Raw genomic sequence first — 12,102 nt, 5'->3', positions numbered from 1 at the left:
CTAAAAGGATTATTTTTAAGTAATCTGTACACCCAACGTGAGGGTCAAACTCAACTCAATCAAGAGTGGCATGTTCTACTGACAGAGCCAGCCAGGTACCCTGGTAATGGCTTAAATTTCAATTGTTAATGATATTTCTTAAAGTTGTACTAACTAGATTTCATTGTCTCTCCCCCCCTTTTTTTTTTTTGTATGGAAAAATTTTCCTAGGTTTCTCCCATAAAACTTTCTATTTGATGGCTTTTAAACATCAGAGATTATAACCTGATTCTCTCAGATAATTCAGATGAATTTGCTTAAAATTCACCAATATTTCATTTACTTTAACCTTTTAATTTCATGTCTCGCATTTCTACCAAATTCTACAAAATGAGGGAAAAGATTAGCCTGCTTATCATACTTTCCAAATTCACTGTAAAAAGATGCAGTTTTAAATACACACACACACACACACACACACACACACACACACACACACATTTTATTTTTAAAGGGCCAAGAGAAGGAGGGAAGACCAAAAAGAAAAACTGCCTGCTCTTCCGTCTCTGAAAAGTGGTGTGAAGTCTGTGGCAAAAGTTTGGCAACTTTCCATTTTATTTTTAGTTTCTTCATTTGCATAAAGACTGCTTTCCATGAAAAGGCTGCCTTGGTTTCTGAGAGTGTGTGCACATGTGAAAATTACTGGCAACATCCTGACACTTAAGTTCTATTTGCTTAGCTATGTATCCTCATTAACTATGGGTGCTCCTACCTGTATTTATTAATAGAACTACCTTTTCAAAGTACTAGTGAAACCACATTCCTTTCTTATACTCTTAACAATTCAGAAAATTAGGTTTTCTGAAAGTTAAAAAATACATGTAGGAGTAGTCCAAAGGAGCTAGGAAACATATATATTCAAAACCATGTAACGTATTTCAGTGACTTGGATGGGATTCAAACTTTACTTCACATGCTATTCAGGGGAAAGCCAACAGAAGGGCCCTCTTCATGCAATGCCAGCTAACTACCTCAATGACTAAAGCACAGTCCAAGTGATTTTTAAAAAACTAAAACAATTCCCTATAAGTACTTACTTTACTTTTGCTGCTTGAGGAATGTCCCGCAGTTCTTCATTGAGATTGAGGACCTTGGGGTATTTATTTTCCACAATAGTTATGAGATAGTGCAAAAGTGTAATGTTCCTACAATTAAAAAAGGAAAAAGTATTAAACATGGTTAATATCTATATATGATTTGCACGTCCAAGCAGCTGAACCTGCAAGAACACTATATTCTTGCATTCATTTCAAACTTTGGAGACCCCTTTAAGGCAGGGATTCTCAAGAGAAGGGAATAAGGGGAGAGCCTACATGAGACTTACATAACTATATGACTAAAGGAAGCATATACTTTCAAAAGGGAAGATTTACTACTGTGGCTCATAACAAGCATCCTTCAAAATCTGGATGATGGAAATGAACTGGAACCACAGTCAGTGGGAACATACCTACCAAAGACAAGGTGTATCCTGAGTTTCACACCAAGAAGGATGCAGTGAGGGGGGGAGAGGGACTGAGGGATGTTTAGTTTGCTGCATAGGACAGCTATTTGTCAAATTTAAAAGTACACAGCAGCAACTCACTAATAAGAATTTATTGATCATTCTCATTTAAGTTTTTTCAACTCTATGAGGACTACTCCACCACTGCAACTATTTATTTTGCTAGCTTTTGTCCCCTCTGACTCATATGTTTTGCTGTTGTAGCAAAGGGTGGTCAGAAAGTTAGAAGGCGCCCTGGTTTAGGGCTGGGCCTGGGAGTGGACCAGGACTGTGCCATCAAGGCTAGGACATCTTTGAAGCCCAAAATCCATTTCCTAATTTTAGCAACACTTCAGCTCCTAACTATATAACCCAGATCCGTCTTTGGTGGTGACAGGACTGAACCCTGACTGACCTGGGTTGAAAAAGTGGATGTCTGATAACACTCTCTGTTAGGCCAAGCTGTGGTGGTCTGGTCCTGTTGTCCCTGACTCCATGCACATTACAGTCCCCTGGACCCCATATGCCTGGGCCAACCTGAGATTTATTTCATTGGAATGAGGTGGGGCCAGGCTTGGGTATTTTTAAATCCCCTCCACAGTAACTCTAAGAGCCAGGATCAAGAACCACTAGTCTAATGAAAGTTACCATAATCAAGAGGACAGAAATGTATTTTTTAAAAACATATTCATCATTTTTAGGCAGTTACTTTGCTAATTTACGAGGCTAAGTCACAAGAGCCCTACTCACCTCCAACTAAAGGGAAGAAGAGTTGTCAATTTCCTTTCCCATAATAATGAAATGGTTTTCATTTCTGGTTACCCCTGCACCTTCATAAAAGTCAATGTAATCCCATTCCTCTGAGTCAACTGACCCACATGTGAAAAAACTTTTCCTTTATTTTTCTTGCTTTAAGAAATAATTAGAAAACAATAGCTCTGCAAAGTAAAGCAGTAGCTAGTGATTCTAGCCATTTACTTTGCAGATATTGAGCTGTTACCCTTCTATTTCAGTCTTGCTGTTCACAGAACCTAAGTGTCGGCCCATGTGCTTGCTGCGTGAGGGACCAAAATCCTGGCTACCATTACAAGAAAGAATAGAGCCATTTCTCTTCACTTGTTTTACAGAGATGCTTTGTTATTAAGAGAAACTTAATTTAATTAACCACATATACTTTTCATAGTGTAGAAAGATTTCGTACTAGATCAAACATTCACATTTGTTAGCTATACAAATAACACCTCATTTGACTGAATAGAAATTCTTGAAGAATGAAAAACCACACAACAGCCATACATCTGCTTATTCACTGGTATTACTGGAAACAAGCCTTTAAAGCAGAGTGAATGTACCCTTCATTGCTGACTGTTCCATCCTTGTGCCGTCTTATCAGATTCAACTGAACATTCACTGAATAACTACTTATCACAAGGCAGTCTGCTGGGCACTATGGGTTTATAAGCCCCTGGTACTATTCCTAGGGACCAAATAGTCACAGGAAGAAGAGGAAAGAGATCAGAAATGTTTTTAATTATTTTGAAAAAGCTCGCATATTAAATTCTATAGTAACTTCAGTAAGCAGATAATCACAAAGGAAGTGCCAGATTATCAGTAATGATGGTGCAGAGGGTATCAAGGGACAGAGAGAGATGAACAAAAGAAGGGGATAACAGAGAGGGAGGAAAGGCACTAACTGGTAGTGAAGGTATTCTTCCTCTCCAACTTGCAAGTTCTCTCAAGTTGAAGAGAACACACTTCCTTAAAAAGGCGACTGCTTGTTATATGCAGGTAAGATGTTGCAGTTACCTACTACACCTTCCAAATAAGATCAAATCCATTTGTTGTTGAGTAGAGCTGAGGACAATAGAACAGGTATCATATACCTGCAAGGCCAAATACCTTGCCTTTGATCTTAGGCAAGCTAAATGAGCCACTTGACACTGCCTCAGTTTCTTTATCTGACAACAGGTGATGTAGCACTCAGCCTATGTACTCCACACAACCAAATATGAAACTGCTCTGGAAGGATCAAGTGCTTACATTAAAAATAAGGTGGTGACAGCACAGCTGTCCTTTGTTAATCTATCTCTACATGATGCAAAAAAAAAAAAAAAAAAAAAAAAAAAAGCTTTAGCTCTACAACACATTGCTTCTTATAGGATAGATTCAGGGTTGCCATAATGCTATGTATCACTAATTATATAGAAAATATGGGGTAAAAAGCTTTGCTAGTGGCAATAATTATGGTGAACAGTCCATATTTCTAAAAAGAATTTGGATGCAGAGAAGTTTATCTTAGAAACAACTGTGCAAGTTGCTTTGAAGTCAGTAGGAACCTTAGAGAAACAGCTCACAGGGAAACTAGTGTTACTATGCCTAATGATCCTACCTGTTAATGACACCAGAGCATTTTCACCTCTTAGTGTTTCTAACAAGAATCCAATCACTTAAATACACTTTCTATGAAGCATTTTGAGGAGTCTTAAAAGGAGCAGCTTAACAGTAACAAGCCAAAGTGTATTAATACCTCATAATTTTTTTAATAGTTGCTAGCTTCAATGTATAAAGGAAGGAAGACATACCCTAAAACTCCAACAAGCTTCACATTTTATAATCAACTGTCAGTTTTTTTCTTTTCCCTGGAACACAGTTCTCTGTGGAGGGGCCATGACTCAGGTCATGAGGAGACCAGTAGCACACAGGTCACATTGTGTTTCTTGATCTGGGCACTAGTTTAATTTTTTTTTTTTCAAATTTTATTTATTTATTTATTTATGATAGTCACACAGAGAGAGAGAGGCAGGCAGAGACACAGACAGAGGGAGAAGCAGGCTCCATGCACCGGGAGCCCGACGTGGGATTCGATCCTGGGTCTCCAGGATCGCGCCCTGGGCCAAAGGCAGGCGCCAAACCGCTGCGCCACCCAGGGATCCCTGGGCACTAGTTTAAACAGAGGTCCAACTTGTGAAAATTCATCCAGCTGTACATTTATGATTGGTGGACTTACCTTTAGTGTATTACACCATAATAAAAAGTTTATCCAAGAAAACCTGAAAACTTAGACAATAATATCCCTGGGGACTGAAAATGGATGAAGGATAATTGGCCTAATGGGTTATTTAGGGTTATTTGTGATTAGGAGAAAAGAAAGAAGTCAATGCTGGAGAAAGAATAAGCCTGAGCAAGAGACAAGCAAACCAGAGGCTGCAGTATTGGGGAGGCCCAGGAGGCCCACAGGGGCCCTGACCTAAGCTCCTGGATCCTCCAAGTGCTAGAAGGTACCATACTTACTTGTCAATACTAGATTTTGTGTCAGCAATCTTGTTTAGGCTGGATATCTTGAATCCATATGCATTGCCTCTTTGGCCTTTATTCATGTAATTTCCAAATGCCAAAACCACCTCTAGCAACTGCTTCAGCGCGCTGCTCTTAAACACCTCTTCTGAGCCAGAACGAATTGCTTCAAAACAAAGCACACATAAACACAACTACTACAACCAAGACTTCTCAGTGATACCCATCCTTAATCCACACACCTGAGAGCAGATACTGAAGATGTAAGACCGGGTTATTAGACTACCAGGGAGCACTTACAAAACACCCAAACCAGAAGCACAGAGCCAAGAGACAGGGATAACCAGCTGATGTTGTTCAACAGACCCACAGACAATTGCACAACCCTATCCTTTCTTAGTCCTGTTCTTGGGTGACTCATTAATTGTAAGCAGTTAGAAATACAGAAAAAGTGATTGCATTTCCCACATTCCTATGCACACACTTTCTTGCCTGGTATGAGTCAGATCAACAGGATTGCTAATCAATTCTATTGACAGAAACACCGGCCCAAAGTGTTTCGTGTTAGAGCTTGCAGGTGTCATCAGGGATTGGAGCTTGAGCAGGGTCCTGAGCCCAGCCTGCATTCTGTGGCTGTGCTCTTTAGCTTCCTATATTACAAACACTTAAAATTTTAATAGCCTTAAATCTTCCCTTAGAAATATCTAGTAAAGCATCACTGTGATAAAGCTAGTTACAGATTTAACGCTAGCAGCAGTCAAATATATTTCTCACCAACACCCAGGATGTGAAAAGCCCACTTCTACAGAGGAGCCCAGGAGATGTGCTGTGAGGTCCAAAACCCAGGCTAGGCCAGAGGGCCAAGTATGGACCTAAGTACTTACTCATCAGAATTCCAAAGGATTTTAAGGAAAAAAATCACCCAAGGGATCCTGTTTACTATCTGCACTTGTATTGTACTTGCATATGGGCACTTATGATGAACATCATTATCAGTCTGGAGGCTTGACTTTACCTTCTACTTTCGGTTTCACTTCTGCCACACGCTCTGCAAACTTCTTTTTGAAGTACAGTGATTGTAGTCTTTGTTGATAATGATTAATTCTGTAAGAGCAAGCATGGACTGATGAACATTTATGTACTTAATATGTCTATGTTCACTCAACGGGTATGGAGGTGGAGGTACCTTAGAGCATATCCCCCAACACACACACACACACACACACACACACACACACACACACACACACACAAATCCTCTCCTGGACAGGAGCACAGGAAATGAGGCCACTTTGCTTGGAGAGCCCATTTCCCTCCAACCAACAGGCATTATTCGGGCAATGGCAGCAGGATCCTTAGCTCTAATCAGACTGGGCAAAAGAAAATGAGAGTTGCCTCTTTCCCTTCCTCAGAGTCCCAGGAGCTCCTATGGACAGAGGATAAAAAGGAATGAAAATATAAAAGCCTCCCCATTCTGCAGCAAATAAGGAGCTGTTTCCTACATGTCTCCTATGCTTCTTAACTTTCCACAAAGTTTGTCAAAGCTATAGGGTAAAACTTGTCTCCAGCATTCTCTCCTCATAGCATTCTCTTCCCACTCATGTCTCCAAACCATCCTCTTTCTTTACCCTTAGCTCCCTATCTGCTCCCCTCAGGGATGGCAGGCTTCTGCCTTCCAAGATAGCAACTAGTGACTAGAGATAGGAGGGTGCAAACTGGTCTCTGGTCACCACTAAGAGAAGTTGCTGCTGCTGAGAGGGTGAGGGCCGGTATTCTTGCCAAGGCCTTCTGAAATCAAATCACTGCCTTACCTGTTCTCTAGTGGAAACTTCAGTCCAGTAGCCCCATATAATCAGACAGACCTGGGTTTGCAGCCCAGGTTCTCCTCTTGTTAGGTGACCTTCAACAGGTAACTAAACTCCTCCATTAGATGGAAGAGAATACCTCCCTACCCAAAGTCCTCCTGGAAGGGCTGATAGGAGGATCAAGGAGGATCTTTGATGCATGCATGGATCAAGACAATTACAAATGGCAGCTACTGTGGGTGGTCATCTATTTATCCACACACAGGCTTGCTGAGCACACCTATCAAAATTCCAAAACCATCCTTTGTCCTATAGTAGTATATAAAATGGCAAGATGAGATGGAATAACAGAAATAAGTCCAGATATGGCAGAAATGTAGAATGACAGATAAGTAAGTTCACCTTGGCTATACTCCTAGGCCTTTGGAACTCAGGGAAAGAGCTCTGCCTGGGGGGTTGAATGAGAGTCTCAGGGCCATTGGTCCTTATCTAATGCAGAATCAATTTTCCAGGCCTGGGATGGCAAGTAGACTCTGCTCACATGCCAAACAAAATTATGAAGCAGTGGCTGCCTCTGGGTTTTCTGGAGAAGGGTTGAGAATGCTTGCCAAGCTCTGTGGGAAGTATGCCATGATTGATTAGAGATGTCTGCATATGTCATGATTTGACATCCAGACCCTAGCTGTTCATTTATGTGGGCTCCAGGTCAACACTGCTGAGTCTGTCCAGTCTTTGAGATGCTGAGGTATAGGGAGAAGTGAGATACAATCCCAAAGCAGTCAAAGTGGTGGGGAGAATGACACTGACTGGAGCCAGGAAAAGTTATGACTTGTTTAGGTCCAGAACTAGAGGTAATTATGAAGAAATACTAAACCTGGCTCACCCACGGGCAAGAACTCACATAAACAAAACAAATTCCACACAGCTCAGACTTATGAAGATTTTGTAATTTAAAAAGGCTTCAAGTTAAGCCAGGTTATTGGCCCAAATAATTCAACGAGAATTGAAAGTTTAACTTCCTTAGAAAGGTAAGGGGCATGTTCACATTTTATGCATTTTCAAACTCACCGGCTCATTTCGAAAAGGAATCTATCCGCCTTGGCCATCCGATCCAGTTCATGTTTATGTTCCTCTAACAGGTCAATATCACTTTTTTCGGGAACAAATTTCAAGAGCTAAAATGTACATGCAGGTATTAAAACTGAGGTTTATAACTAGATGCTTGCAGTAATTTTTCATTCTTTCAGTTAATTTGCCCCAAGATGAGACAGTAACTTTTATTTACTTTATAAGTTCTGCGTACAGGTCATTGTTAAGATACAGTACAAAATTTAAATCTTTCCAGTTAGGTGGTCAAAAGGTACCAACTCCCAGTTATTAGATAAATTAAGTTCTAGGGATGGTATGAGGACTATAGCTAACACTGCTATATAATGTATAGGATAAGGAGAGTTGTTAAGAAGGTCACTTCTAAGTATTGTCATCACAAGGAAGAGTTTTTTCTTCTCCTCTTTTTTATTGAATCTATAGGACATGATCGATGCTACCAACTACACTTACTGCAGTAGTTATTTCATATTTGTAAGTTAAATTACTATGCCGCACACTTTAAATTTATAGTGATGTATGTTAATATTTCAATAAAATTGAAAATTTGTTTTTACTTTTTAAAAAATATTTTTAATCTTTTTTACTTTTAAGTAGTGAAATTGGCATTAAGATGCATTCCTGGCACCGCTCTATTCTATACTGTCTCTCAAATCAGATTGTAGAAGCTCTTTACCAGGATCCATTTTGCATAGACCATTAGAGGGGACTTTGGAGATTCAACACTCTCATTAGAAGATGATACAACTGAGGATCAGAGAGACAAAGCCAGTCACCCAGGATTACAAAAAAACTTTACGTAATTGTCAGAAATAGAACTCAGGTCTCTGACTCCTAGCTCAATGCTTTTTTCTATTACATCATGCTGGAATGAATTCTATGTGTATTTTCCATTCAACTTGTTTATTTCTCTGGCTTATCTAATTCCATTTCATTTTTTGCTCCACGTAGAGATGGATGAGAAGAATACAGTAGGATTTGAAGTTTTGGATTCCATATTTTATTTTGGTGGAATAAATGAGCATGCAATGTAGGAGAAATAACAATAATAAAGTTGAAAAGTACTCTGTGTCTGATTTCCTTTAAAGTTACAAATATGTGTGTATACATCCACAGTCTTGTCCATGTGTACTATTTTCCAGATCGAGTGCCCTTGGATATATACATTTTTTTAATGACATTGACCCTCTGGACCCCAAGATTCTCCCCATAACTTGAAGCTGGCATTTGGATGGTTCATTTAGTAGGCTTCCAAAATTTGTTGGATTTAAGGAAGGGACCTCAGAAAAGGCAGTCAGTCTGGGTGCCACCAGCAGGGAAAGAGAATTAGAACTATAGGTGAATGGTATGTGATCAGAAATATATTCCAAGCAGAGTGCATATCATGTGCCAGGGTCTGGGATGCACAGCACAGCATCTGTGCAAGTAGAACAGCTGTAATGGCAGTGGGGAAGTGCAGCAGTGGTCAAAGTCAGGGAGCAGTAAGAACCTTATCAGAAATTCAGTCTTTATTTTTAAGGGTTCTGGGATAGGACTTAAAACTTTAAGTAGGGGAATGAATTTACATTTTTAAAAAGACCACCATGCTCACAGAATGGAGAAATAATTAGAAAGGATCAAAAGTATTAAGGGGCTGTAATTAGACTGTTGGTACAATAATCCAGGAGAGAGGATGGTGGCCTGGATTGGGTAGTGGGTAGATTCGAGAGCTATTTAGGGGGATTGAATGGAACTGGCCTGACTTATTGATGGGACGCATCACAGTAGAGGGTCAAAAGGATGAGGTCCAGGCTTTCTGGTTTAGGCAACAATGTATACAGAATATAACAGGAAACCCAGAAAGAAATGGCTGGGGGAGAATGGGTGGGGAGAAAGTGAGTTTAGTGCTTGAAATACTGGCAAGAGAGCCAAGTAGTGATCAAATGGGTCTGACATCCTAGAGATCTGTTTGGAAGAGAAAGCACTGATAGTGGTTGTAACATGCAAGGATGTAAGTGAGGTAACTAGGGGAACCATCAAGAGAAAGCAGGGCTGAAGGGAAGCCAGTGGTTTTTTTTGTTTGTTTGTTTTTTGTTTTTTTGGAAGCCAGTGTTTGAGGAATGAGGACAAGAGGAAGAATCTTCAGAGGAGACAATGAAATGCCAAAGAAACACATTTCACCATGGAACATGGCCTGTGGTATCACATACCAGTAGCAAATCAAGGAAGATAAGGTCTGCAAAGTGTCCCCTAGCTTTGGCAACAAGGAAGTGGTGAGTCCTTGGTGAAAACAGCTTTAGGGAGGTGAGGAAGAGTTAACAGGAGGTGAGTGTGGACAAGCTTTCAAGAACTTTGCTTGTATCACAAGAGAGAGCACAGTAGCTAGATGGGCATGTGTGTATTAAAAGGTGTTTTGTGAAAGGCTGAGACTTGAACAAGTTAAGAGTCAAGAGGGAAAGGTGTAAGATCTAGGAGAGGGGGACAGGGTCCTCTGGTGTGGCCAGGTCTCTGAGCAGAAGGAACGCCTGGGCCAGAGCAGAGGCCAGAGAGACACTTTATTTCTAATGGGATGTAATGGATGTGGATGCCGGCAGGATCAATGGTCTGGTGGCCTGATAGATTCTAGACATTTATGTTCCTGTGTTCAAGTGGTGCCAGTGGACAGGACAAGTATCTTCTTCCTCTTCCTCTTCCTCAGTGCAGGGAAGAAGGTAGTAAGGCAAGGGAGAAGGGAGACAGAGAAAAAGACTGTTTTTTTCCCCTTAGTTTGGCCTTTTATCTCCTGGGCAAGGAAATTCAGTTCCAGTCTCAGGGATTCCCCTTTCCCCCACAACACACACTGGTTTGTGTGTGCTAAGCCCATAGGTCCCTGTTCACCAGAGCACAATCACTTGCTCTCTTTTGTGAACACTGCAAGAAGCACATGCTAAAGGTTCAGTCCTTCCCAAAGCAGAGGCAAGTGACAGATTATGTAAGGATAGCTTTAAGAGAGGAATGAAGAATTAGACCAACACCTGGGAATGAGGGGAAAGGTATGCATTCCGAGAAACAGCAGTGTATCAATCTTGCCTGAGTTCTGAGCTAAACACAGGAGAGGAGGGAATGAATGTGGCTCACATGCAAATCATAACTAGGAGTAAAGAGATGCTGGCTTCAAAGTTTGTCTGGGAGAAGTGCTGTGTGAAGAAGAGGAAGCAGAGGAAGAATAGCAGAATAAGATAGGAAAAGGAAGAGTACGGTAGATGACCAGAGAGTAAGACACAGAATTATTGGGGTAGACCAGGTCAAAAGTATCCCACTTGGCCAGATTCTGCTTCAGTAGATTGATTTTCTTACTTGTATTTATTTGAGGTAAATTCTATTTGCACTGCAAGCCCTTTTGGCAGGATTTTGAAATCCCTTCCCTCAAGGAGGAATTTTGCTGGATGCGATTTCACAGTAAACAGATCTTGTGGAATTTTAAACATATGACCTTGTCAATAGGGGCTGAAGGCCTAAGGACCAAAGTAGCTTTCCACATAGTTCTTCCCTTTGTGTGAGCAGCTTGTGATGTGGGCAACCAGAGTGCAGAGTCACCTGGGGGCCAGAGAGGGGGCAGCGGGGAACTGGGATGCAATTTTGGGCAGAGACCCTTGTTAGGACTGGTATGCAGATGGAGAGGGAAGAGTGTGCAGAGTAAAATGCTCTAAACAGTTAATTCTTGATTTAGGAATTATGTATAAACTATTTGTACACAAAGTATCCTAATAGAATATACAGTCATTAACTATTAATAACTAGGTCAAACTTCAGAAAGGATAGCATAACAACTTGGTCCATTGCTAGGTATGAGGGCTTCCCCAGGATGATTCCAGCTGCATGTTTTAGGTGGGGCAGGTGCACTGGGGTATGATGATCCTGCACACACTGCTCCATCCTGCTCTATGTCTGAGGCCTTTTAGGACATTGGTGAGAACACTATAGAAAATGCATAAGCAGATAGGCACTCCCCCTGGAGCAGCCATGCCATCCAAGATAACCGTTAACACCACAAAATAGCCTTTTCCTCTGCTTCTGGGAGCTGAGCACACCTACTAATGAGACCTCAAGTTTAGTCTGGCTCAGGATCATGGGTGTCCACAGTTAACCATAAGTGGACCTGGCACTAACAAAGGTGGACCTATAGACAAAAAACACTCAAAATAGGATTTTGTACCAAGGACAATGAGACAAGCAGAACAGTCTCAGAGTGTGGAGATGTTCTCCATATAGCACAGAAAAATTTAGGGCCAGACCAAGAGACAGGTAATAATCCCTGAAACATCTGCTAGTTCAACAACACTGTCATTTGGGGGACAAATGAACAAATCTGCTGAGAAATACCTAACAGAGTTGGAGTGGCGACACAGATTGTGT

General features: G+C 41.0%; 1 protein-coding gene across 6 annotated transcripts in view; it reads right to left on the bottom strand.

Annotated features, from left to right (window-relative positions):
• DAAM1 (dishevelled associated activator of morphogenesis 1) overlaps positions 1-12,102 on the bottom strand; it is a 167,058-nt gene that overhangs the window by 11,241 nt on the left and 143,715 nt on the right. For all 6 annotated transcript variants that reach the window (XM_025443738.3, XM_025443737.3, XM_049113628.1 and 3 more), the window contains 4 exons: positions 7,690-7,796; positions 5,832-5,920; positions 4,814-4,982; positions 1,077-1,184 (listed from right to left, as the gene is read on the bottom strand). In XM_025443738.3, coding sequence (XP_025299523.1) covers positions 1,077-1,184; positions 4,814-4,982; positions 5,832-5,920; positions 7,690-7,796 — 473 coding nt within the window. The remainder of the gene's footprint in view (positions 1-1,076; positions 1,185-4,813; positions 4,983-5,831; positions 5,921-7,689; positions 7,797-12,102) is intronic.

The sequence above is a fragment of the Canis lupus genome, chromosome 8, assembly GCF_003254725.2.
Source record: "Canis lupus dingo isolate Sandy chromosome 8, ASM325472v2, whole genome shotgun sequence".
NCBI classification, from domain to species: Eukaryota; Metazoa; Chordata; class Mammalia; order Carnivora; family Canidae; genus Canis; species Canis lupus.
This window is presented reverse-complemented; position numbering and strand designations above follow the sequence as displayed.